We start from the raw sequence: 27,176 nt of genomic DNA on the forward strand, positions 1-27,176 counted from the left end.
ACCTTCATAGTGCCATAATAACATATCAATAGAGCCATACTATCACACTCATAGAGCCATAATAACATACCAATAGAGCCATACTATCACACTCATAAGGCCATAATAACATATCAATAGAGCCATACTATCACACTCATAGTGCCATAATAACATATCAATAGAACCATACTATCACACTCATAGAGCCATAATAACATACCAATAGAGCCATGCTATCACACTCATAGTGTCATAATATCATATCAATAGAGCCATACTATCACACTCATAGAGCCATAATAACATACCAATAGAGCCATGCTATCACACTCATAGTGCCATAATATCATGTCAATATAGCCATACTACCACGCTCAGAGCCATAATAACATACCAATAGAGCCTTGCTATCACACTCATAGTGCCATAATATCATATTAATATAGCCATACTACCACAGTCAGAGCCATAATAACATATCAATAGAGCCATACTATCACCCCCATAGTGCCATAATATCATATCAATATAGCCATACTACCACACTCATAGAGCCATAATAACATATCAATAGAACCATACTATCACCTTCATAGTGCCATAATAACATATCAATAGAGCCATACTATCACACTCATAGAGCCATAATAACATACCAATAGAGCCATACTATCACACTCATAGAGCCATAATAACATACCAATAGAGCCATACTATCATACTCATAGTGCCATAATAACATATCAATAGAACCATACTATCACACTCATAGTGTCATAATAACATATCAATAGAGCCATACTATCACACTCATAGAGCCATACTAACATATCAATAGAGCCATACTATCACACTCATAGTGTCATAATAACATATCAATAGAGCCGTAACTTCAAGCTTTTAGCATCATATTATGGTATCACAGAGCTATAGATACTACACTGTATAATGAAAACTTCCTTCTATCACAAATATAAAAGTGGTTAACCTATGGCTTGAATAGCCATTGCATAGCTGTCAGGACTTTCCAATATCACATCTCCAAGTCATGGCAGCATCGCTCGTATGACTGTCACAGCTTGTACAGTACCGCAAACTTAAAATTTGAGATCGACATTTTTGAATGTATATTGAATAATTTCGCAGAGTTACATGTACATCAACACAACACTGACACACATTACCATTAAGAAAAATATATATTGATAGCTTCACAATGCACAAAAGTTGTATTGAAAATATAGATGTGCATAATAAAGACACCGTCTTTTCTTCAAAATATGTTTGCATCATTTTCATTACATCATCAGATTGAATCTTAAACATACAAGCATGAGATATACAGTTGCACAGCTGTGTTCTTTTTGAAAATATAAAGTTGTGTTGAGCAAGAAAGGACTAGTGATCATCGAAGCCCAGCTTCCGTGCTGGAACCCAGATAAAAACATAAAAATCGTAACTAAAGCTTGAGCCACATGTAGGTCACACATTGAACAACGTTGGAGTGCACCGCTGCATCCTTTCTTACTAATTATTTTAACAGTTATGTTCAATAAAGTCGAATTAGCCAATATCCTAATCTAGGTTTCGCTCAGTGTTTATGCCACAGCCTTGGGTTGCCGTGCAGGCTCGCCCCAATCACAAAAAGTCATGTAGGCATGCCATGGTGCGTGAGCGTGTTGCGCTTTGCGGAACAGCATTTGCGGCAGATTACGAGAATAGGTTTGAGCAAATAGATCTGTAATATCTCTGTGTCCCCCGGAGCTGAATGGCTGTGGGAGACTGACGGTATCGGCATATGGATTCTTGTCTACAAGAGCTCGGTTATAACCATATGTAATTTCTCGGTTGCTTCTGGTGAACTCGCGGGTCTCGATGTCTGGTTTTCCTCCAGTCATCCTATCATTGACATGAACAGCATGCAAGTCGTTAAGTTCTCTTGTGTACTGGCTGTTGTCTTCTGGGAAATGAATGAAGTATGCTCCTGTGGCAGTGCGAGGGCGAGACGTCTGCTGTGGCAGTTGACCTATCGAGGAATCTGGAATAGGAGGATTGAATTGGTTGTATGGCCAAGAATCCCCAATTTCTTGTTTGCCGTCTCTGTAGTGCAGAGGCTGATGCACGTAGGGGGTGTACCTGTAACATTCCCACAAATCAGTAGGCCTAAATAGAAAAATTTGAGTGGCTTTGTTAGTTTAAGAGTTCAAGTCGATAGTGCAATAACAAAATACTAATTATAGTTCTATTTTAGCTGATCAGAAAATTATTATTCTTTATTATTATTCTCAAAAGCGGAATGTTTCTTTGTTGTTGTTGCCTGAAATATCTTTTTCAATGTCAGCATGATAATGCTGTCACTAGAATGCTAACAACTACATAGTTGCTGATTTTTCTCTCACAGCTGGTTCTCACACAATAAGTGTATTACTTAATAGTCGGGTGATGGATAACATAAGCTATTTACACTGGTGTGCGAAATAAACTGGACCCCTTTGTTAGTAAATTAAAATTCTCATTTACAGCATCGTTACTCATTGTGGCCTGATTTCTAAGTCATACATGTATAGGATTAGAAATAAGCAAATTAAAATGTATGTGGATCATATCTGTACAGATCTTATTTTCAACCATATAAAGAATTAAATGTTCATAATTTAGCCAATCTACATAATTATTCAAAAACAGTTTTACAGCTGTTTCGTTAACATATTTGTAATCAGAACACAATGAGGATTTATTTAATATATAATTTATTGACTAAATTCTCAATGAGTAACAATGTTGTAGGTGAGAATTTTAGTTTTTCAACAAAGGGGTTAAATTTATTTCTTACATCGTTGTATGTCTTCTTCATAAGAGTATTTACAAGATTTTTTGTAACATTAATTTTCAATAAAATAGGGAAATATGATCCTAAACTATGCATTAAGAAATACTCAGGCTCAATAACTTTCTACTAACAACTCATTTAATTTCAACTTTTAACTAAAAATTATCATATGATTTCAACTAAAAACGATCGTTTGATTTCAACTAAAAGTTTTCATCCACCTTTGATTTACTACTTTATAGAATGCTTTGCAAAAAGTATAAAGTGGCTATCTTATGTATCCTGGATAGTCTTACCCTGGTAATGCATGGTGAGTGTTAGACCCATGGCCTGGGTTGTATCTAGGGTAGCATTACCCTGGGAATGCATGGTAAGTGTTAGACCCATGACCTGGGTTGTATCTAGGGTAGCATAACCCTGGGAATGCATGGTGAGTGTTAGACCCATTACCTGGGTTGTATCTAGAGTTGTCTTACCCTGGTAATGCGTGGTGAGTGTTAGACCCATGACCTGGGTAAATTCTCGCTTGCTCCCATGATTTAGCGTGTAAGTCTCTTGCTCCATGAAAGTCAGTAGCATTTGGTTCATACACTCGACCAATAGTTCTAGCTGTCCTCGGTGGAAATGTTTTATCTTCGGATGTCCATTCAGGGTTGACTGCAAAGTTCCCTCTCCTTTCCCCGCGGTTGCTTGCACACTACCAATAAAGCAATCAACATCATAGAACGCTAGTTCTAAGTTCTTTGTGTCTTGGCTAATAACTAGCAGGGCCAAACCAGTTCCGTAAAATTATATAAAACAATATATGCTTTGAAAAATAAAAATGAAGAATGTTTTCGCTTAGATATTTTTGCAGCTTGTTTTAACTATTTATAAAGAGCTAACAAAAAGAGGACAGGTGTTGAAATTAATAGGTGACCATTCATTGAAGTGCATATAGTTGTCCAACCGTGTTACAGTTAACAATATATAAGAGTGGGTAGGTGAGAAAGGATTTTGTAAGGATGGAAGAATTAAGAGGAGAGAATTACCAGAACTGGTTTTGCACCAGAATTTTCCTCACGCTGTTGGTGAGAGAATTCATGGAATCCAATCGGATTCAATGGTTCCTGTGTGAGATTGAAAACTTATTACAAACATTGTTAACGCTTGTTTCTGCCTACTTGTGATACATAATAATTGCTGCATTCAGATGAGACCGTGTTGGTTTTATAAATGTCGTTTTTATAAACAGGGTAGACTAAAGACAACCAACTCATGTCTCATTTAATTTGTTAGTTTGTATCGAGATGTAGCTACCACATCCAGCCCGACCCATGTGAAGGTAGATAGTTTCCCCCTTGTGGGTTAGACCTTTTTGTTGAATCTGACAACAAGGAAATAGCAGTTGTGTGCTCTTGTTATCACTTTCCAAATTGAAGGTTACATGGTATATCTCAGGTTTTTGACATACCACAATATAGTACTGTTATTTTAATAACGTAAAAAATCTTAACGGTTTATAGTTTAGCACATATATGTGACAGTAACCTTTATTATTTATTCATATTGTAAAAAATAAAATTTTGCCTCAAGTGGTTATGTCACCTTTAGGTAAGATAATAATCAGACTTACATAAACATCTCGAGTTGTCACATTAGGGTCTTTTGGTGGCCTAAAATGAAAATAAAAGAATATCAAGTTCTAGTTACTTTTGGAATTTCGTGTAAATGCCCTATCTTTCTTGCAAAACCATTGATATTACAATGTTTATGTATAAACCAAGTGCACTTTCTAAAGGTCCAATTATATAAATTTAATTGTTTTAAACAAACTAGCGGTTTTGTTGAACACAAAATACAGAAGCTTTTAATCCTTACCAAATGTTCAGACCAGAGATGGTTTGTGGCAGACCCAACTCTGCAGAAAACGTCTCGGGACAGTCGTTTTTCATCTCCATTTTGTTACTCAAATATGTCTTTGCAACTTAAAATGTAGTTAATACGTGGTGCACGTAACTAACGCTGGCAAAAGTTCATAATTGTTACAGCTAGCTGAAGTAGCAAAATTTGCTAAACAATAACTATCTCCGTAAACCTTTGAACTAACAACTAGCAGTTGCCCAGCAACCCTTGAACGTCACTTCTTAAAATCTACAAATTAAGCACAACATAAAATTAAATTCTGCAATGTTTTTAATTTTTAGCTGACAAATTATAAAACAATGCCATGAATGTTTAATACAAATATATCACAGCAACCATTAACAGCGCGGCCATTTATATCGTTAGTCACTTTTACAATCGCCCATCACTGCTTCCGGAAGTTATTTTGATATTTTTGCAATAGCAATAAAAAAGACTTTAAACAGCTCACGTCCGTTTCGTGTTCACATTAGGTAATATATTTTTCGATCATGTTTTTTGGTTAATATTTTGATTTTTACTGCTAAAGCAAGACACACGTACACTTAAAGTACAGTTCTAAAAAAAAGGTTTTTAAGTATATACATGTACTAATATGGCTTATAGGATAAGTGCAGTTGATGCATTCGTTAAGCATTCTTTTTTTATTTTGGTTAACTTAGTTTAGTTTTGCTGCAATACTTTGGGTTTTTTTCTGCTTATTTATATTATATTGTGTTATAAGTTTAATGTTATATTTTATCGGATTTGTGTAAACCTACGTATTGTAATAGGTGGAGTGTGTTTGTGTTTAACTAGACTAATTGGCATTGCAATGTCGTGAAGGGGTTGCTACAAATGTTTTGGAGGTCAGTGTCAACTAGCCACTCACAAGTGGGTTTTGCATACAAGTGTTGTTATACTGAATAAGTAATAGCTCTAGTGCATAACTCTAATCGCTGCAAGCAATGTGACTGTCTGCTCAGTATGATGTTTTATTATTCAAGCTTCACAGTAGGCATGAAAATTCAGCGAACAATCAAACACAGTTTGACACAATCAAGCGTAATGCTGTATTTAGTATACAATAATAAGTATGGGCCTAAACAAGTACAGTTGTAAATACAGGAATGTACATTATGTATATATGCACCTAGCTGTCTAGAGGTTGATAAATGTTACTGTCGTTCTTTTGGATGATTTAGAACATTAGTTCTTGCGTCATCATTGTTTGCTTTGTTGTTCACTGGTTCCTCACTCTCTTTCATTAGGCTTCTCTCCCACAACATTGAATCACAGTTCTGTGTGCTTGTCTATTGCCTTTCCATTGGAGCTGGTTTGTGTATTACTAGGCTAATCACAGGAGAGCTACTTCAGCTTGTCAGATTTATGTGAACTTTCACGTAGTGCTATAAACACGGCTGCCTTTTTTACTGTGAAAAATGCCTTGCTAGTTTGCCTAAAAAGAATGGCTTTGAAAGATTATTGCCGGAAAAAATTGCAACATAGGTTGAACGAAATTCCAAAGCTGTTGGTCAATTAGTTTTATTAGGTATATTGTTATTTGAGTATATTATTATTATCTATTGGCAGATTTTCCATTTGTCCAGTGTTTCTCACTATTGGATCAAATAACTGAGAGACGTTGTTTTCAGTTATGCCAATTTATGAGTCCGGCTTTTTTCTCAGCACAAATACTGTCAAATTTGCTTTTCAGCTGTAGCCAATAGAGTACATGCTATTCCAGCACAACTTGCTAAATTTTTATTTGTGTAATTATAAAGATGGAATAAAAAGCCTCCTGGAGTTCCATTTGTTCTATTTTAGGCTGTACATTACTCATAAACGGAATAGATTGAATTTCTAGCTGTAAGCACCACAAATCATCCGCAACATATTTAGTATTTAAATAAAAATTTTGCTGCCATAATTTTTAGACTTACTGTATGGTTTTAGTGAAGAAATAATAAATTGTTGATCAATATTTCGTTTCGATCTCTTGAGTCTTGCCAATAATCAGCCTATGAAAGTCTATATACAGTAGTGTGACAAACAACTCAATTGCAACAATTTTATAGTAAATGTAAAGCAAACTAAATCATACAATTTTGTAAGCAGCATTATAATTATATTATATACGTACGATGCAATATATAGCATCATTTTGAAGCATAGCTAGAAACACTGACACATATAAATGGGTTGATGTATGGTTAGATTAGACATATGTTACCATAGCATGTCAAGAAGTTGTGTTACTGGTGCTCTAGTACTCAAAGGCTAGCCAATATTGCCAATGAGACTTACGTGTATCTGGTATCGTAATTCACTAATTGGTGGAGTTGTCTTCTTTTTAAGTTGTCACACTCGTGAACAAAAAAAAGGGTCAATGTTTTCTTCAGCATGTTTGCCTAATGCTTGTTTCGTGAAGTTGACTTGTTGAGAATACATAACAATGTAGGAAGTTTCCTCTTTGCTTTATCTTTGTTGTTTATATTGTTCTTTTATTGTTTATATTGATTATATTGATTATATTGATCCTTTATTGTTTTTCAGGCAGGTGTAAAGCTTGTGATAGCAAACAGAATGCCAACTTTTAAAATTCCGACAGCTATATCGTTCTCCGGTTGTGGCTTCATTGGTGTGTACCACATTGGCCTTGTGCGATGTTTACAAATATATGGGAAGCAGGTTATTCCGCACATCACCAAATACGGTGGAGCAAGCGCTGGCAGCCTAGCTGCAGCCGTCTTTGCAATTTGTCCACATAAAGTACTGGAATGTAAGAAATTGGTGTATGATCTTGGAGAGCAAGTCAGAAAAACACGCTTCGGTGCCCTAAATACTGGATTTAATCTTTCAGAGCATGTTGAGAAACTTGTTGACTCAGTTTTACCTGCTGATGCGCATGAGCTTGCCAATGACAGAGTCTTTATATCTGTTACCCGCAAAAGCTGCGGTAAAAACTTTATAATCTCAAGGTACGAGTCAAGAAGTGAACTTATACAAGTGAGTAGATTTCAACAGAAATTGATTTATGGGATTCTGCTCCTGTTTGTCACTGCTTTGTCAAACACAAAAACTTGTTTCGTAAATGATATGCATTGGTTTGTTTTTGTGTGAAACGGTACTCTATTTTCAGTATTATTGAAGTAAATATTTATTTTACTTCAATTCAATGTTTCAAGATTTTTCATGGTTTGTGTCCTTGTTTTTTACATGACAATTACAGGTTCTCAACTCATTTCAATTTACGTGATATGAACAAATTGCATATAATCACTAACAATCATTTTGAAAATGTCATTGCCAGCTGCTTTAACGATCTTCCACCAAATATCCGTTCTCTTAGCAGAGAAAGGCATTTTAAACACTATTTGTCAGACTATTTATTCAATTTTAATGGTTAACTGTTGCTTTTTCCCCCTTTTTTTGTTTTACTATTGTTGTATGGCCTAATTTGAAAAACATTTCTATTTGTGAAATGAAATTATTGCCAATAAAGTAATATATATATCATTAACACAGGTTAATCAATAAATTCCACCTCATATTTAAATATTTCAACTACATAAATGTTTTGGAAATTTTATTTAGTTCAATGGGCAGCTTGGCACAAACTCTAAACTGCAATTTGGATTGTAACATCTGATTGCATTAAGAGGAAAACCTTTCTTGTTATGTTTGACTACAAATTGAAGAATTTATAATATGGGACCAAATAATGTTAGAACATAGGGTATTTGTGATCGTCGTTCTATATAGCGTATTCTCCATCGCTTTCTCATTCCATTGTCTAAGTATCGTTATTCTGCACAAATAATAGTTTGGTTTTAAGCTAAACTTCATTTTCTTTTAGTGTCTGGTCAGCAGCTCTCATATTCCTTTCTACTCTGGAAGCAAGTATCCCATCTTCCGCGGAGAGGTGAGTTCATTTATGGATAAACAAGAAAATTTAATGTCATTGCTATATCTTTGGTTATGTCCTGAAAATTATATTTGTTATGCATTACTAATTTAGCTTGAACCATTAACTTGTTGAATTACCATAATCAAGGTGAGCGGCAGTTTTGAAGCTTTAAACTAATTATCAATATGAGCCGGTATATGTAATTTTTATCTTTTTTATATCTTTTTTTATATTTTTATGTATTTTTATTCAATTTTTTTTTGTAACTAATTATCAGTAAGAGCTATTGTATGTAGTATTATTTTTTATGTGGTATACTTCAAAATATATATCGAACTCAAAGTCTATAGAATAAATAGTATGTTGGTTCATCATGTTGGTATGTTTTAGTTGCTTCTTAGCAAACATGTTGGTGTTAATTTTATGTACTTCGCACATTTATCATATTCTTAAAATACTCTGTCACGTTTATTTTTAATTATTAAATACCATTTTGAGGAATTTTGCACTTTAGTCCACGAATGTCTGTTTCCTGTTTCGGAAAAATCTGAAGTTATAATGAAGCTTGTAATTGTTCTCTCATTATGTAGAAATACTACGATGGAGGATTCACGGATAACCTTATAGATTTCAAAAAGGAAGAGACTATTTATGTGACTCCATTTGCTGGAGGGCAGACCTACATCTGTCCGGATGACCCAATCACTTCCTTTAACTACACTGTCAAAAACCAGAACTTTTGCTTGAATATAAACAATCTGGCTCGAGGATTTGATGCACTACGACCTCCTTCCTCCAAGGCTTTAGAAACGTATGAACTAACTTTGACCTAGCTATGAACTAATCATGAACCACCCATGAACTGATCACGAACTAATCTCTAACTTTGAGCTAACTATGAACTAACTATGAACTAACTACGAACTAACTATGAACTAACTACGAACTAACTATGAACTAACCATGAACTAACTATGAACTACCTATGAGCTGACTATAAACCAGGTAGCGATGGTTTTGTTATACTTAATAGTACCGTGGCAGTCCAGCGAGAGACTCTCATGTGTAATAACTATACATACAATTATGCTGAAATGTCAGAAGCCAGTCAGCTGGCACAGTTTGTAGAGTGTGAGTTTGTCATGCTGTAAGCCAAGAGTTTGAATTCTGTGTGGTCCAATCTTTTTTCCAACTTTTAACCGTGGCTACGGACGAACATAGCTTTTATTATAGTAAAGACTACTGCACTGGTAGTTTCGAGTGCCATGAGAGATCGTCAGGAGTGCCAGTAGAGCACAGAGAGTAACTACAGATGCAATAATTATAGAACCTTAGAAAGCGAATGATTGGATCAGATTGTAGCGTACCTATGCCTGGCTACCCGTACTTATGCCTGGCTACCCGTACCTACGCCTGGCTACCCATACCTACGCCTAGCTACCCGTACCTACGCCTGGCTACCTGTACCTACGCCTGGCTACCCATACCTACGCCTGGATACCCGTACATACGCCTGGCTACCCGTACCTACGCCTGGCTACCTGTACCTACACCTGGCTACCCGTACCTACGCCTGGCTACCCGTACATACGCCTGGCTACCCGTACATACGCCTGGCTACCCGTACCTACGCCTGGCTACCCGTACCTACGCCTGGCTACCCGTACCTACGCCTGGCTACCCGTACCTACGCCTGGATACCCGTACCTACGCCTGGCTACCTGTACCTACACCTGGCTACCCGTACCTACGCCTGGCTACCCGTACATACGCCGGGCTACCCGTACATACGCCTGGCTACCCGTACCTACGCCTGGCTACCTGTACCTACGCCTGGCTACCCGTACCTACGCCTGGCTACCTGTACTTACGCCTGGCTACCTGTACCTACGCCTGGCTACCCATACCTACGCCTGGCTACTCGTACCTACGCCTGGCTACCTGTATCTACGCCTAGCTATTCGTACCTACGCCTAGTTACCCGTATTTACGCCTGGCTAACCGTACTTACACCTGGCTACCCATTGGTGTGCTGGGTAGCTGAATGTCGCAGGTTGGAATCCTGTATGATGCAATCTTTTTCCCAATCTCCAACCATGGGACACGACTCTTATTACAGTAAAGATTAGGCAATACGTCTGCAGCTAAGCTAGCAGAAATTTCAATCAAACATACCATAGACACACTTTCCGCTACTGAATACCAAACTCATTTTTATTGTAAGGAAATTGTTTCGTGATGGCAGTTGCCATGTACGCTTTGTACAGTTGTCCTAGCTATCAAAGACAATCTGCCATCCGCAGTTATCCCTTATCATTACTTTAAATATGGTGCCGCGTGACATTCTGGGGTAATGTAACAGCGCGATAGGTGTTAGGCCATATTTTTCCAGTATGATAGAAATGGCCAATCTAACTGTTACATACATGTAGGTAAGAGCTGCCAATCATATCACAGTACAGCTAAGGGAATAATGTTGCATCATAGGTATGAGTATTGGACCAATTCTAGTATCGTTCATAGTCTATGACTCGCTGCTAAATAGAAATCTTTTAAACTTAATAGCTGCTGTGAAAAGGAGAGGTTGCAATAACAAATCTCACCACTGCAACTATTTTGCCATTTATACTGTAGAAGATTGCATTAAGCATTCAGTTTTCAATTTTAATTATAGCATTTGGTCTCACAAGAGAGCGTTTGTTCACAGCAAAAGATGCAGCTTTTGCATATTAGCTGTATGCACTCTTATAATGTACAATGTACGCGTACACTGTACTCTTTGGTAGTGTACGATAAGGGCTATCCACAAAAATGCTAACAAGATCATTTCTGTATTGTAGATACTATGAACAAGGATTTGTAGACGGTCTCCGTTACCTGGCAAAGCTAAGCAAAGGTAATTCCAGTGTATTCGAGTTGCCATTTGGTAATGTGAATCCAAGGACTCGTGACATCCTTCTTAATTCAGTGGCAAACTCGCGGTTCCGTCCAACTCGCTCTCGAGCCAGTACTAAAGTATCAAACTCGTCTCAAGTCTCTGTGAGATACAAAAGAAAAAGGAGTTTGAAAGGAAAAGTTGAAAATAAAGATCAAGTACAAAAAACTGAAGCATTAATATAATATGTGGACACATTTTTGTATTAAACACGATTATATTCAATAAAAAGCTTGTTCTTTGGCAGGAGCAGTTTTTGTTGTTTTACGAGCTCTGGGAGGGATTAAACAGTATGCATTGTCTTATAGGAATATTTGCCCCAACATGGTAGATAGAAAGAAACCTTTCAAAGGTAGTAGTTGCTGTGAAAATTAGAGGTTACAACAAGAAATCTCACCACACCAACCATTTTACCACTTATACTGTAGAAGATTAAAGCATTAAGCATTCAGCTTAAAAACTTTCAAAAAGTATGTTTTAGAGCTATGCTACCTGATATAGACAGTTATGATAGAGCTATGCTACCTGATATAGACAGTTATGATAGAGCTATGCTACCTGATATAGACAGTTATGATAGAGCTATGCTACCTGATATAGACAGTTATGATAGAGCTATGCTACCTGATATAGACAGTTATGATAGAGCTATGCAACCTAATATAGACAGTTATGATAGAGTTATGCTACCTGATATAGACAGTTATGATCAGCATTTAAATACCCTTAATGCTGATGAGCGAACTGCATTATTAGGTATTTGTTGTCACTACTAAAATACTCAAATACGCTTGACTATCCATTACATTCCTACTTCTCTAAAAACTCCACTACACCCTACACCAGAACCTTTTCAATCCACCGTATAGAACACCGTTATGCAAGAAGAGTTTTTTTTCCAAAATTTTCACTTCACTATTCTTTTTTGTTTCATGGTGTAATTTGTTTAAAACGGCATTCACTAGCGATAATAAAGGTCGTATCTATCTCTGGTAGCTTTTGCTTAGATTTACTGACACAATTACTTTACGCCAGACAATAGCATTGTGTTATTCTTATGCATTGTTTTATAGTGGGCCATCAGTGCTGAAGTCTTGTTTGAAGGAAGTGGATTCGTTACCTAGCATTAACAAGACTATATGGCAGGATATGGCATTACCTAGTAGTAGTTATTTTATGGACACAGGATATGCTAGTTGCTATGTTACATCTTTGATTGCTGCAGTTTGGTTTTACTCTTCCTAGAACTGTAAGTTGAATGTTTTTCTGTTCAGTAGTAGCTAACTATGAATAACTACTTTTAATTGTTTTTGCTTTCTACCATCTGCAGTAAATGTCTGAAGGTAGTCTTTAAAAGGAATGCATGCTGTGGTTATAGTTTTATCCTAGCTGATAGTCTTAGCTAAAAAAAGGATGTTATCAGCTATTGATGACATCAGCTGCCATAGCATCAGTATTTGACCTGCCCTATTTTGGTAATAACTTTTATCAACTCTTTCTCTTGTAGATGGTATTAGGAACTGATCTGAGTGCACTTCTCACCACCACTAACTATACTAGTAATTCACAGTGAGGTAACTCTTTACTCAGTTAAAATTCTATATATAAGAATTTGGTGCTGTTCGCTTTTTTGGTCAGTTCCCTCATTTCTACATTAACCAACTTTTGGTCATTTTAGCTGTTGTTAAAACGGTTACTTGAAATGCAATGTTTATTTCCAGATTGGCTGTTTTGCTGCAGTTGCTAACTAGCAGTTTGAGCAGAGAGTTGACTTACCTTCATAGTTGCCAGCCATAGTCGCTAAGAGAATCCAAATCATAGGATGAGTAAAGGCAGCAAGCTGTATATCACTGCTGGACAAAGCTCGTATCCTGGAGAAAGAGTGGAGCCATCTCCAAATAACAGAGAAAGTGACACTCCCAAATGTCAAGAGAGTATTATTCCTACTCCAGTTTGGGCGGCATCCACTACGCAATTAAATGGTATTATTTGAACTGTTATTTTGCCACACTAATGCTTTTTTATACAGTAAAACCTCAAAATGCAATTACTTATATATATAATTTTGTCGTAAAACGCAATTTCAAACATAAACACTTGAATTTTTTTATAAATATGACAGTTTTGTAAAAGTAAAAAGATATGAACTAAATATAAAATGTAAAATTTGCCTCTACCATTGAATCTACATATTCATTGCTGAACGTACATATCAGTTCATGTGTCTCTATGGAAAAGTAACTATGAAAACCTCTTTTCTGATTGTCCGTTTATTAATCTGGTTTTTACATATAATTTAGACTTTCACATTTAAATTTATTTGCAATAATACTATATGTGATTACTTACAATTTTTTTTGAGCTCCAGAAGGGATTAAACAACATATGTTATCTTATTAGAATATTTACCCCAATATATACAGTAAAGAACAGAGTGAATCAACTTCCTGTAGAGGTTTGGCTATAGTTGTCTCATCAATAAGATGAGACAATTTTAAACATTTTTGTTCTGATGTACAGGTTATACACATCTCTTTTTATATGCATTCTGGCATTTTCACTAGCCTTCAATGTATTTATAAGATGGATAGCGACACAAATCAATAACTCGACATAGCGTGAGTGACACAAATAAATAACTCGACATACGGTCAGTGACATTAATTAATAACTCGACTTAGGGTGAGTAACACAAATCAGTAACTCGACATACGGTCAGTGACACAAGTCAATAACTCGACATACGGTCAGTGACACAAATCAATAACTCGACATAGGGTGAGTGACACAAGTTAATAACTCGACATACAGTCAGTGACACAAATCAATAACTCGACATAGTGCGAGTGACACAAATCAATAACTCGACATATGGTCAGTGACACAAATCAGTAACTCGACATTTGGTCAGTGACACAAATCAATAACTCGACATATGGTCAGTGACACAAATCAATAACTCGACATGTTGAGTGACACAAATCAATAACTCTACATACGGTGAGTGACACAAATCAATAACTCTACATACGGTGAGTGACACAAATCAATAACTCTACATACGGTGAGTGACACAAATCAATAACTCTACATACGGTGAGTGACACAAATCAATAACTCTACATACGGTGAGTGACACAAATCAATAACCCGACATACGATGAGTGACACAAATCAATAACTTGACATGGTGAGTGACACTAATCAATAACTCGACATAGGGTGAGTGACACAAATCAATAACTCGACATAGGGGGTGTGACACAAATCAATAACTCGACATAGGGGGTGTGACACAAATCAATAACTCGACATACGGGAGTCGGTTTCCTTTTATATAATTTTCGATTTTTAGAAGTTTCTGCTCCAAGAACCTCGATGAACAAGTCTCCAGTAGAGGTGAAAGTCTATGATGACAGGCAGCAGTTAGTTATTGACAAATACTCCAGCAGCACATCTTCAGGCTACCGTCCTAAAGCTATGTGAGTTGACACTAGACTAGGACAATCTATTGCTACTACTGCTATGATGACTGACTCTTGCTACCACTAGTATTGCTGCTGTTTCTGGCACTACTACTATTACTGCTACTATTATTACTACTACCACTATTACTACTACTATTACTTCTATTATTATTATTACTACTATTATTACTACTACTATTACTACCACTATTACTACTACTATTACTACTACTATTACTTCTACTATTACTACTAATATTACTATTACTACTACTATTACTGCTACTATTACTACTACTAATACTACTACTATTACTACTATCACTACAACTACTACTATTACTGCTACTATTAATCACTACTACTACTACTATTACTGCTACTGTTACTACTACTAATACTACTACTATTACTACTACTATTCTACTACTACTATTACTACTACTATCACTACTATTACTACTACTACTACTATTATTACTACTACTACAAAAAAATTGTTATAATTGGCAAACCGGAGACGTATTTTTTGAACAGAGGAACTGAGCTAACATCCCTTTGCAGCTATTTTTGGAGCTACGTCCTCAGTCGTGGTGAATAACATCAGCAGACTACGCATGTGCTTGAAACTACCAATCTATAAAAAAACAATCTCTTTTCAACAAATTGCAGCTTGTAAGGGACTGCATTTTTATGGTGTTGTAGTTTTACACATACACGTGGTCAGTCGATATTCATTGCCATGACTGCGCAAGTAACTTAGTCAAGTGCACTGAAATGTTACAGAAGAACAGAGTGTTAACAACAGAGAAAAGCTACATTACGACCTATTATCATTAACTTAAGGGTTACGCGAGAACCTGTTGACTATAAAACAGGCTCTTGTGTTGCTGACAATGGGTCCCCAGGTAACCCTTATACTTGGTTAACAAAGGGTTCTTTTTTAACTGCATGCTACTTGTTGTTTGTTCTAACATAGCTTGTTGTCATATCATGTGATAGGGAATAAATTACTTCAGTTAATTTAAAATAGGGTAATACAATATGATGCGATAATTAACTGCAGTTAGTGAAAGTTGTCCTCATATCTAAGCAACAGTCACAAGAAAAAATTGTCAATGCTTTTGGTTAAATATACCTGACTAGGACATGTTGGATAAACTGGTGTCATTTATGGTTTGTAGGATGCGGCCGTGTGGCTATCACCTAGATTCCAGAACTCCTCTGTATAACTCGGCTACTGATTACCTTAGTGGTGGTTTCTTTGATTACTATGGCTATGGGGCCGCTCGTGTTTACCCTCATCATTATGCTGAAAGCATGTATGATTCAAGGTAATCTGTTTTCTCACAGTTTTCTTTTTCATCACAAGAATTGAAAGAAATGCAGATTTTTATTTTTTTATCATTTCTTTTTAATGTTCAATAGGTATGCATTCTCCATTATTGTGTATTGCATCTCTTCTCTGTCTTTTCTGAACTGTCTTTTACTCAATTGATCATAATTTTAGATTTGTAAACACTCCAGCCGACCTTCTTGGTCGCTTATACTTGGCTAAACTGTTTGTAATCATTGAAAAACCAGTCTACCTGTAATCAGAGCTTAAGAACTAAAATAAAGAATAGTTGGGCTTACAAACAACTTCTCAATCGCTACTGCTTGGCTCTTGTACCCCTCTCAAGCTATTTCAGATGCCATGGCTTTATTTGTGTAGGAAACAAGCAATGCAGGGTTGAGCATGATTCTAAACAAAGTCTGTGATGTACAAATCAATTTAACTTTTTTGTAATAAGTGCTACATTTCATACAAGAACGAGTACATGTAATCACGATGATTTTTGAGCTCATGGAGTATCAGTCAGGTGTTCCATAGCAGCAGTGGCAACATAATAGAAATAATGAACTGTTACACAGTTGGAGTTGTTGCTTTTTAAAACGTTAAGAAGCAACAACTCCAATTTCTATTAGCATTGCTCGATGAGTCTATGAATCAAGACATGGTTGAGAAAACTAGGCTTTATTAGAGCCTCGAAGTACAGCAGGGGCCTCTACAACATAAGTAAATAATCCGTTCCAGGAATGTTTACGTTATAGGAACAGAAAAATACATAAAAATTGCTTAATTCGCTCCAAGATCTTTTCAAACTCACCCCTTTGGCCATGTCAAAGAGGAAAAACTTTACTTGACTCTTTTAATTTGTGGGCTGTATCGTAACTGCAGTATTATTGGTTTGCATGTTGCATCGACAACTTTTCTCCTTTTTCTGATCAATCTTACAGGTTTTATAGACTATGGCAATTTTTACAATAAGTTGATGAGGAGCGCACATCTTCGACGTTCATTTACAGCAATTTGTTTATTTTTTCTAAATAGCTAAGTTTATTCTGCAAAGTAAAACTGATAAAAAATATTTTATATATCTACAATAAAGTAAAACAACAAAATATTTTTACTGTAAAAAGCGGTACTACTTGCTCGTCGTCTACTTGTACCCAGGGATCAAGGTTAGGATGAAAGAAAACTTTTGACAATACTCCAACTTGTCACATTCAGATTGGTAAACTGACGCCGTAATACCTGCATTAATCGATCATCTTTGTATTTATGAACAATTGCGCAGCAACTGTTCTATTCCGTCGACACATCTGATGATTTATCATGACGAACTAGAATGTCGTGAAAGTTATATGTAGTATATATAAAGCTACACGCACGTCGGTTTTCTTTTGCAAGTGCGGCGAGATAAACTAACATTTAAATCGATTTTGAAAACTCGCTTGACTTAACACTTTGCGGTATATAGAATATTTTACGTTGTACGAAGCAAAAACTTCACATAAATCTTTTACGTTATTTGGAATTTACGTTATTGGAGCTTCTACTGTAGTTGTCATTGACTAGCAAGAAAGTGAATTAGGCAATCAAACAATTCTTCCCATCCATAAACAAGTTTTTGTGAGTGTGATATAAATTGGTCCTTGCTCTATGATTAATGCATTACGTATTGTGATTGGCTGAATCTACTTTCCGTTATCACCTAAGCTTTTACAAATAAAAACTTCTGGAGCTTGTTTTTGTGATAGATTTTGGATTATATGACTATTCATTTTCTTGTGAGTGGACAGAAAGTGAAGAGTTTTTGACTGGCTAACTATTCCGTTCAGCAACAAATGAGTACTCTACGAGCATAACTTGGAGTAATGTTGAATTATTGTGGCATTATTTTCATTTATTTCGGCTCTACGTTTTGGTATATAGTAATTGTAATACAATATTTAGCTTTAAAATCATTTAAATTATGATGTTTTATTATTTAAATTACTTAAATTATGATTAAATTATGTGATCTCTATTGTGGAAGTGAAGTTGACTTTCAAACCTTGACAGTTTTTCTGTGTCCCCATAAAACATTAAAAAAGATATCCTTGATGCTTTTATTTAAAGTAGGAGTTGTCTTTTTAATGAGAAGACAATTTGGCAAGTGAAATGAGGTAATTTTGGCATTAAAACCTATTTGTCTGCAGTAATGCTACTTGAAAGTACAAGTGGTCTACATTCAGCCATAGCACGATGTTCTCAATATTTTCAAACTTGTTCGTAATGTCAGACGCAGCGGGTTATGTCAAGAGCCTTTAAATAAACAACTATTACAATCACTGTGTTGGGAGACGTGTCTTGTGGCTCTTTTGCAGTATTGAATTGATTGAAGTATTATAACAATGGCATACTAAGTTTTTACACCGAATATTTGCTGTTGTAGGAAAAGCTATCAGAGCTACAGAGTGCATCCGTATCCACCAACCTATTACCCTTACGCAGCGATGCCTGCGGGAACCAATGTGAGAGTACAGCCAACTGTCAAACACACCAGCTCTAGAATAAAACCACTGTGAGTTTTTGACAATTTTGCTGTTTGGTTTCATGAGTGTTCTGTGGGTTTTTGTGAGCTTTTTCAGTGCCTTTGCTTCTTCGCAGCGATAAGCAACATCTTCTGTTAGTTTCAGCACTAGTTAATTGCGAAGACTTTTAGTCATACCACCGACTGAAAAACGTACTTGAAGCTCATCATTGAACAGCCGAGTTGAATATTTTCCATTAACATTATTATTATTATTATTATTTACTATATTATAATAATATTATTTACTATATTATAATAATATTATTTACTATATTATAAAAATCTGTTATTGCAATCTTGCTGGAAACTGTCACGCTATAGAAATAATATATATAAGCAATATAATAAAATTTATTATATATATATAATAAAAAATAAAATATGTAATAAAATATTTTATTATATATAATAAAATATTATAAAATAACATAAGCAATAATTAAAATGCTTCGAGTCTCAAACTCATTTAATTTTAGCTTAGCAGACTGACAATCTACCAACTGGGCTAATTAGCCGCCCTCTGAGATCATAGAATAATTTGTAAATCAGATAGTAAATTGTGTAGTAGGAGTTCCGTGACGTTTAAAGATTTTCACTAGAGGAAAGGCTTATGAGCAGAGCCTGAGTTCCATGCTTTACCTACAGCTTATATAATGTAAAAGAGCGGACTCACTTCAAGCAATGATCATAACCTATCTGATTAGAGACTCAAGAACTAGCCTTCGCATGCATTGCCCTCAATAAATACATTCCTTGATTTCACTCAAACTTTACATGCATATTCTCTGTGCTTTCCTCCGTGTTGCTCAAATATTTGGTTGTAAAACTCTATCTTCGAAAACACCCATTCAATTAGAAACTTAAAAATGCCCCTTAGCATGCATTAAGTACAATTGTACTCAATGAATATGTTCATGGATTGTTTATGTATGTATAGCTATACATGACACTGTATACAGTGTATGTATAGCTATACATGACACTGTATGCAGTGTACGTATAGCTATACATACATAAAAAATGCTTGAAATGGTTGACCTAGTTATAAAGGCATGGCTCGACATCAACAAGTGCGTTAGCAGTAAGTTTAGCATTTGTGATGGCATATTGTGATGGTGGTGCTGCTCTATAGTCACTACAAGAAAGCTGCTATAAGAAAGCTGACAATCTAATAAAATGGATATTTCAACTGAATGTCCAAATACAGAGTTTGCTGCAACCAAAAAATATCATGCATATGAAAGTTCATATTAATATCATCTATTCTGCTTCTGGTATGTAACAATTTGATAAATGCAGGACTGAATGGAGTGTCTCCTGCTAGTTTAACTCCTTATTAATGTCTGACCTTGAGAACAGTGAGAGTCTGACGGAGCAGTTGGGTTAAGTTTTTATAAATACAGCTAGTCTATACAAGTCTAGGAATATTGATGTTTTCAAATATAATGCAAGCGCCTTCTTAAAATAGTTTCTCTGTGTCTGTTCCAGACGCTCGCCTGCATCTCCCGCATCATCACAGAAATGTCCTCCGCTCACTCCATCACCTATCTCTCCTTCATTTCTCTCACCTACCAATTCTGTAGCATGGTCACCGGTCAATGATTGGGATAGGATGGCGAAGGTGACGCCACCACCCGCAGTTAACGAGTGGAATCGGTTGTCTAAGGCCACACCTCCCTCACCACCCGTCTGTGACTGGGATAGAATTTCTAAGGCTACGCCATCTCCTGTAGTCAACAGCAGTCCTGTCACATCACTTTCTAGTCTCATTTCTCCTACCTCTCTCACTAATGGTTGGTATCTCTCCCTGCCCTCTCCGCACCTAGTTTTTCCTTCAGCTAACTAATTGCAAATATTAATCTTGGTAAGGTCACATAGAATAGCTGATTTGACATATTCTTTAATTCTTCTGGTTTGCATATGCAGTAGTTGCAGGGTACTAGGGTACTAATACTACTAGTACCTAGGCAGTCTGATATTAGAGATCACCAGGTGTAATAACTATACGTACAATTGTTCCAAAATGCTGGAAAGCGATCAATCGGGGCAGGTGTCAGAGTTCCGGTCTGGCAAGCTACGTGTCACAAGTTCAAATTTTTTTCTCAATTTCCTACCGTGGCTTTGGACAGTCAGACTGATACGGCTCCTTTTATAGTAAAGATTACTATGTTTTTGTTCTCAAGGTGCCCATGGATGACATTTTAGGTTCTTTTCTACATAACATAAAGTGTATAGGCACCAGGACTAATTATAGGTATGAGTCGTGCTGTCTTGCTAGTGAATGTTTATGTAATAACTAACAATATTAGACAAAAGTGTCTACAGACAGACAACTCTCGTTTGTACGAACTGATACAGACTGGACCATGTTCGGAAATTTGAAAGTCTAAAGGTCGACTGCGCTGAAAAATTGTCGACGTAGAAAGCAGGCTTATCTGGAGTCAAACTTTGGTTTAGAAGATTGGCCTTATTTATTTATCTGTGAGATCTTTCTGTATTAAATTATCACTGCAGTATAGTGTACTCCTGAAAAGTATGTTTCAATATTTCTCTTGTCGAGCGGCTGCGTTAACGGGTACTTAAATTTTGGATAATTTAAGGTTACTCAGAAAATCATTGGTCACCTTTCCATCATGGACACCAGTCATACTGCGCATGCAAGCAACCGAGTACAAACCACTACAGTTCACAGCATAGTCACTCGTCTGCCAGCTATACAACGAGTTGCGACCAAATGTCTCCTCGACAGTCCAAGCACCAAGAAGACTATGCCAGAAAACTGTACTCACTAAGACACGCCCTCAAGAGTGATGTTTTCATGGGATATGGTAAAAGTGCGTATGTGATCTCTCTATACCATTTGAGAGCTACTATGCAGTAAAACTTTAAAATACAGTATTTGCTTGGTATGTTTAAAAATCAGTCTGTAAAAGTAATCGCAAGTCGAGTTTTTATGGATTCAGTTGGCGTCTGTCATGTTTCACGCATGCGAGTTTGCTTGTACTTAGGATTTATCCTCTCATGTCAGTACTTATTTTCTTTTGATGAGACAACTTTTCTTTGTCAGAAGATGTGATATGGTTTATAATAATGTACAAGCGTTTAATTAGTCATGCAGAGTTTTAGCAACTTTCATCTGCCAAGTGTTTGAGTTTATATGATATTGCGTAGTTTTGCAGTATTTGTTTGTCAGAGATAATGGCTAGTAGTGGACTTTCACTTCAAATATATCTGGTCTCAGACGGCAGTGTTTGATCATTCAGCAAAGTGTGTGGCAGGCAATCTATGAAAATCTGTTTTTACTTTTTTTGTACTTATGCATTTTGCAGCTACAGTTATATCAAGCTAGAATTTTTCACATCCCATTCAAGGCAAGGGTACTAGATTGTACAGTAAACAAATATTTTGTGTTTATGTTCAGAATTTGGAAAGTGTTTATCTCTTGTTTGCCGTCGGTCACATGGCATGTTTGCACCAACTTGTAAGTTATCAGTATGATGTTACGGACTTGGAAATACGTAATTCTCTTTTATTTATAGTTACCGTGTGATGCAGTTTTATTAGTCATGTTTCTTGATTGCTGGTTTAGCGTGGAGCGTTGGAATTTGGTGTAAGCGCAATCAGGGAATCAGATATTGACCTCATGCTATTGACAACATAAATAGTAACGGTTTAATAGTCCGTATTTACTAGAAGTCACTAGTTGTTATTCATTACTTAACAAGTTGAATTGCTACAAATAGCCAAGTTTTATGCCAAAATGACCGACAAAGGTTTTACATGGCCGTTCAGCTTACTAAAGAACTTATTTTGTCTTTTTCTCTCACTATTTTGGCAGCGGTACTATTTTGGCAGCGGTACCTTGTAGTAGTTGTGGAAGTTTTTATAACAAGACTATTCTATGCTATTCTAAAGCTGAAATGAATCATATTATTATTATTATTCCTGAACTGAAAAGAGATTATGCAGCAATCACTGAGCAATATTTTATTGTAAATTTTAAAATATTAAATTACACATTTTGATGTTATATTAAAACTTAAAGGTCAAAGAAGGGTGTAACGTATGAGTGTAGAGTTTTCTGTACCGTTTTGTCCCTTTTGTTTTGAGTTTTTTAGGCGAATTAAAACTGCTAATTATAGGGGAGACAAGTGGAGGGCTACTGTTAGATTTCACTATTAACTCTGATATCAAATTAGAAAAACGTGCCCCCCCCCCCCCCCCCCCCCCCCCGTACAGTTTCATAAGGTCACAGGCTCAACATATGAAGTGCTTGGAATAGTCTGTATTACTTATGAACCCGGGTGTACTAATGTTAATTGCATAGTTTTGTGTTAGCTGTTGATTAGAAATTCATGTTTGTAAATGTTGATAAATATTTTGATCAGCACTAATCAAAATGTCACGAAGTTGGTGGGAGGCGGTGAGGGGGTGTTCAACTGTCATCTAAAGTTTAACAAATAGCTATAGCTTTCTCCCGTTTTCAGATCGGTTGTGAACTAGGGGCGGGCGTCTCAAGCATTACGATCTTTACACAAAAGACATGTTAGAGCAAATGCGGTACGGAGAAATGCTGATGAAGCAAGGAGATATTTTAGAGATATTTGATTTCTTTGTTTTTGATATTTTAGTGTGTCTATGGGGTAATATAAAAGAAATTTATTGTTTTTCTCTATTCCGTGGATATTTATGTGTATAAAGAGAGCGAAGGTTATCTACTTCCCATATAGGATCGTGTGAACTTGCAATTTTTAGCATATTTCACGGAATTGGTTTTGTTTTAAAGCTAAACATTTATTGCAATAATTTTTGCTAGGATTATATTGCTAAAAGCATAATATTATACAATATAATATTAAAACATACAATTTCAACTCATGCGTTCTTTGACCTTGATATCAAATCACTTTTGCTGACTAGAATACTTCCAATTTACGCTTCATTCTCTATCATCTTTTTCGTCATTTACTCATGAGACACATAAGTTCACATATATTTCAAGGTTCCTGAATCACAGGCTTGTGATATTGATGCGTGTGAGTCTCTAAATGTACCATACTGTACTATCACTCGTGTTCTCACCACCTGTCCCAAGTGTTTCCTATTCTACGTGCGGAAAGTTGTAAGAAAATCTGATATTGCTCAATGGCTGGAAATAATTCGCTGATTTCATGAAGTTACCCTGTCATATTCGTGCCGGTGACTCAGGTGGTTTTTTATATTTTGGCTTCTTCGATTGCTTCCTGACTGATACTGCCGAAGTACTTGAAGATTTTATCACGAGATGCTAGTTGTTGACCTCATATAGGAAATAGCAGAGCCTAGAGTGGTGTTTTGCTAAATCATACTGGTTGTTCAATACTCCCCGTGACTTCAACTCAGGGTTACCTGAGTGAGTTCTTGGAATTCTGTATTGTACTGGAGATTATGCTCGACTGGGTTGATAGACTGCAGATTCAAAAACATCTCTTTCTGAGATTTTAAGTATAATAACTTATCAGCTCTTGGCATTTGATACTTTACTAGGGGCATTTGATACTTTACTAGGGATTTACTATGCTATGACTTATTCCTACGGTTACATCACATGTAGATGGTACATATGTTGCTTGTATTTACATTTCCTTAGTATGTAAGTAGAAGGGTGATTGCCAGAATCACTTAAATTGTTATTTTCTACTCATTGCGGTCCATCATCTCGTATTGTACCTCGATCTCTATCTCGTCTTGTATAGTTGTTTGTTTCTTGGAGTTATGTGTGCGTCTCTTTACAAATCTTTGTGTTCAACTGTACTCCTTCAACTCAATTTATCTGTGTGTGTATATAGGATGATTTATTGCCCTGCCTTCTCGCTCTCAAACAGGCTGTATTGTTTTACTAATGAATTGTAAGCGGAAGGGGAGTGTTGAACTGCCCTCGTTACCCTTCTCTTCACTCAAGTATTACTACATATTTTATTAGTGGAATCATTAATGTTGTTTGTTGAGTGTTCAAAACTTGAAGAGGTCTAACTTGAGGACATAGGTTGTTTTCGATCGATCTCTCCGGAATAGTCCGAGCTGCATGATGTTAGAGGGTCTACATTCTAGAAACGGTTCCTGCAAAGTCATCTGAAGATGACTTGTTTTCATTTTTAGAATTTCCTCATTTTCTGTGATTGTTGTTATTATTATGCTGCTGGCTATTATTATTATTATAGGCCTACTTGCGATTGCCAGCATTCATAACTTGTACAGTAAAATGCCGGATTGGCACTGGTGCAGAACGTAATACGAAAATAGTAACTTTGTGAACACGCCCAACATATTTTCTAGTATTTTTTATTATTTTTAATAATGCTTATATGTCAAGGTCATGTCCAGTAGTTGAAACGACTTGTAAAACAGTTAGAATGTCTGTTGATAGCTTACAACCGTTTGTTTTGCATTTTTGGTAGATACGGAGCGATATGAATTGTATGCTGATGACCGACCTGTCTCACCTCTTAAGCTCCTCGAGATAGACCGAAGCTTAGATTGGTCCAATGATATTGTCATTGCTGTACTAGATACAGACGAAGTTACAACTCACGAAGATGATGAGCAGATATTCAACAGCATAAAGGTTATGAGCCGGGTGCTGACTAGGTGACGTTAGCAGCAAATACAACATGCTTTTCATATCAACTCGCCCAACAAGTATTACACCAACTCGCCCAACAAATGTTATATCAACTCGCCCAACAAATATTATATCAACCTGCCCAACAAATGTTATATCAACTCGTCCAACAAATATTGTATCAACTCGCTCATGGAAGAGGCGTTTGTGCAAGCATGAGCTCTATCCGCTGCTGTGAATTAATTTTTTGTAAGTTAGATGCTCTCACGAGAAAGTAGTGTAGATGATTGGCCACTGTCTGTTTGCCTGATAATCAATAATTGTAACCTTGTGTGCATCTCTTAATATCGTTCTTCAATGAAGTTACTGATTTGTCATTAGATGTACCTTTGACCCTGGCCGCCACTACAAGCATGGCCACACGAGTACCATCCAATCTTTTCTTGCACCTAATAACTCGGTAAATTCGATCCAATGCTTGAACGTTTTATTCATTTTCTTGGCGACACAAATGACTTAGCACCTTGGCTACGTTATTATCTAAGTGTCTCCTCGTTTTTTGACAAACTTTGTTTTAGGTGCACATTTTTGGCTCGTAGAGCATTTTTTAAGGAATTTATTTAGTGTTCCTGATGGTTTGTAAGTGCAGTGTAGATGACAGTAGGATATATTTTGCGTTGTAGTATATATTGATAGCAGGCGTTGCTAATGTTTACACTTTAAGGGCATAGCGTATACTCAATCAGCTGGAGAGGTCACTCGGTACGATCTTCCTCATGTAATAATATATCTAAAATAATTATCCTTTATGCAGCTGATACGCAACAAATTCTCTAATCCATTTATTTGTATCAAATATACTATCAACCACCAAAATCTTCCACCTTCCCCCTGCCTGCCACCTCGGCTGCACTTATTTTTAAATATTTACATGCTAAGGAGATACAGGGCAGGCTAGAGTGAACCCAAATCAAAGGTATTTTTATTCAAGCTCAGTGTACAATGCATTAGGTGAGTGCATGCCCTGAGAAATTGGGTTAATTACCTGCCACATTGAATATCCTACCAACAGCGATATGTGCATGCATCTTTTGCCGTTTCTGTTTGCAAACAGTCCAGCGTGCATCTCACTAGTGGTTGCAATATTTCTCTACTATGGCGATATAAAATAAAACTTATTATTATGATATAATATAAAACTTGATTTAATCGTTATATAAACTGTTAGTAGGCAATATTTACTGTCATTCCTTTATTGTTGTTCAACGTAAAACTGAACTGAGACAATCTGATGAGCAGCCAGTATTACTCCTTCATGGAGCCGTCTGAATAACATATCGCAGCCATTCTGGCCACGGTCATAAAGGAGATTTGTTATGATGGGTAAATGGTGGAAAAGCAATGACAGGACGCTAGATATATGAGTATAGTTACAATTCTGGAGTGAAATGAGTGCAAGAGGTGAAAATATGCGAGGAACCATTAGATGAGTAGGCATTGGGTTTCAAATTACTTCACAAGTGCATTGTCCGTATGCTTATTCGCCCAGTGAAATCAGGTGCTCTTTCTAAAACTTGATAGAAATATTTTAAACAATGGTTTTTCCAACCTGCGTGTTGTTGCTAGTAGTACGTTTGTATATAGACCCGACTATTATAGATGTTT

At 36.3% G+C, this 27,176-nt stretch overlaps 2 protein-coding genes across 6 annotated transcripts; one reads left to right on the plus strand and one right to left on the minus strand.

Annotated features, from left to right (window-relative positions):
- Nucleotides 1-1,094: 1,094 nt before the first annotated feature.
- LOC137406347 (uncharacterized) lies at nucleotides 1,095-4,768 on the minus strand. Its single transcript, XM_068092918.1, has 4 exons — nucleotides 4,673-4,768; nucleotides 4,428-4,467; nucleotides 3,289-3,509; nucleotides 1,095-2,118 (listed from the first exon to the last, which is right to left on the minus strand). Exons 1-4 carry the CDS (start codon nucleotides 4,750-4,752, stop codon nucleotides 1,581-1,583), a joined length of 879 nt encoding a protein of 292 aa, XP_067949019.1. The 5' UTR covers nucleotides 4,753-4,768; the 3' UTR covers nucleotides 1,095-1,580.
- Nucleotides 4,769-5,105: 337 nt separating this feature from the next.
- On the plus strand, nucleotides 5,106-25,475 carry LOC137405906 (patatin-like phospholipase domain-containing protein 4). 5 transcript variants are annotated; one of them, XM_068092359.1, is made up of 11 exons: nucleotides 5,106-5,190; nucleotides 7,253-7,705; nucleotides 8,556-8,621; nucleotides 9,197-9,417; nucleotides 11,447-11,502; nucleotides 13,049-13,115; nucleotides 13,263-13,523; nucleotides 14,897-15,023; nucleotides 16,193-16,342; nucleotides 18,770-18,898; nucleotides 25,348-25,475. In XM_068092359.1, the coding sequence occupies exons 2-6, from the start codon at nucleotides 7,283-7,285 to the stop codon at nucleotides 13,063-13,065; spliced, it is 783 nt and encodes a 260-aa protein (XP_067948460.1). In that variant the 5' UTR covers nucleotides 5,106-5,190; nucleotides 7,253-7,282; the 3' UTR covers nucleotides 13,066-13,115; nucleotides 13,263-13,523; nucleotides 14,897-15,023; nucleotides 16,193-16,342; nucleotides 18,770-18,898; nucleotides 25,348-25,475. The 5 variants fall into 5 exon arrangements, with proteins under 5 accessions (XP_067948460.1, XP_067948458.1, XP_067948461.1 ...); XM_068092357.1 differs by lacking the exon at nucleotides 25,348-25,475 and adding an exon at nucleotides 21,511-21,645; XM_068092360.1 differs by lacking the exons at nucleotides 13,263-13,523; nucleotides 14,897-15,023; nucleotides 16,193-16,342; nucleotides 18,770-18,898; nucleotides 25,348-25,475 and adding an exon at nucleotides 12,615-12,790 and having other exon boundaries at nucleotides 13,049-13,095.
- Nucleotides 25,476-27,176: the final 1,701 nt, after the last annotated feature.

Source organism: Watersipora subatra, chromosome 10 (assembly GCF_963576615.1).
Source record: "Watersipora subatra chromosome 10, tzWatSuba1.1, whole genome shotgun sequence".
NCBI classification, from domain to species: Eukaryota; Metazoa; Bryozoa; class Gymnolaemata; order Cheilostomatida; family Watersiporidae; genus Watersipora; species Watersipora subatra.

What these genes read in the sequence shown, in the direction of transcription:
- LOC137405906 (XM_068092356.1), top strand. Translation starts at nt 7,283, where the DNA reads ATGCCAACTTTTAAAATTCCGACAGCTATATCGTTCTCCGGTTGTGGC. An exon ending in CAAGAAGTGAACTTATACAA is followed by an intron (nt 7,706 to 8,555) that starts GTGAGTAGATTT and finishes ATTTTCTTTTAG; the next exon opens with TGTCTGGTCAGCAGCTCTCA. An exon ending in ATCCCATCTTCCGCGGAGAG is followed by an intron (nt 8,622 to 9,196) that starts GTGAGTTCATTT and finishes CTCATTATGTAG; the next exon opens with AAATACTACGATGGAGGATT.
- LOC137406347 (XM_068092918.1), bottom strand. Translation starts at nt 4,752, where the DNA reads ATGGAGATGAAAAACGACTGTCCCGAGACGTTTTCTGCAGAGTTGGGT. An exon ending in ATCTCTGGTCTGAACATTTG is followed by an intron (nt 4,468 to 4,672) that starts GTAAGGATTAAA and finishes TTTTCATTTTAG; the next exon opens with GCCACCAAAAGACCCTAATG. An exon ending in ACTCACCACGCATTACCAGG is followed by an intron (nt 2,119 to 3,288) that starts GTAAGACAACTC and finishes GGAATGTTACAG; the next exon opens with GTACACCCCCTACGTGCATC.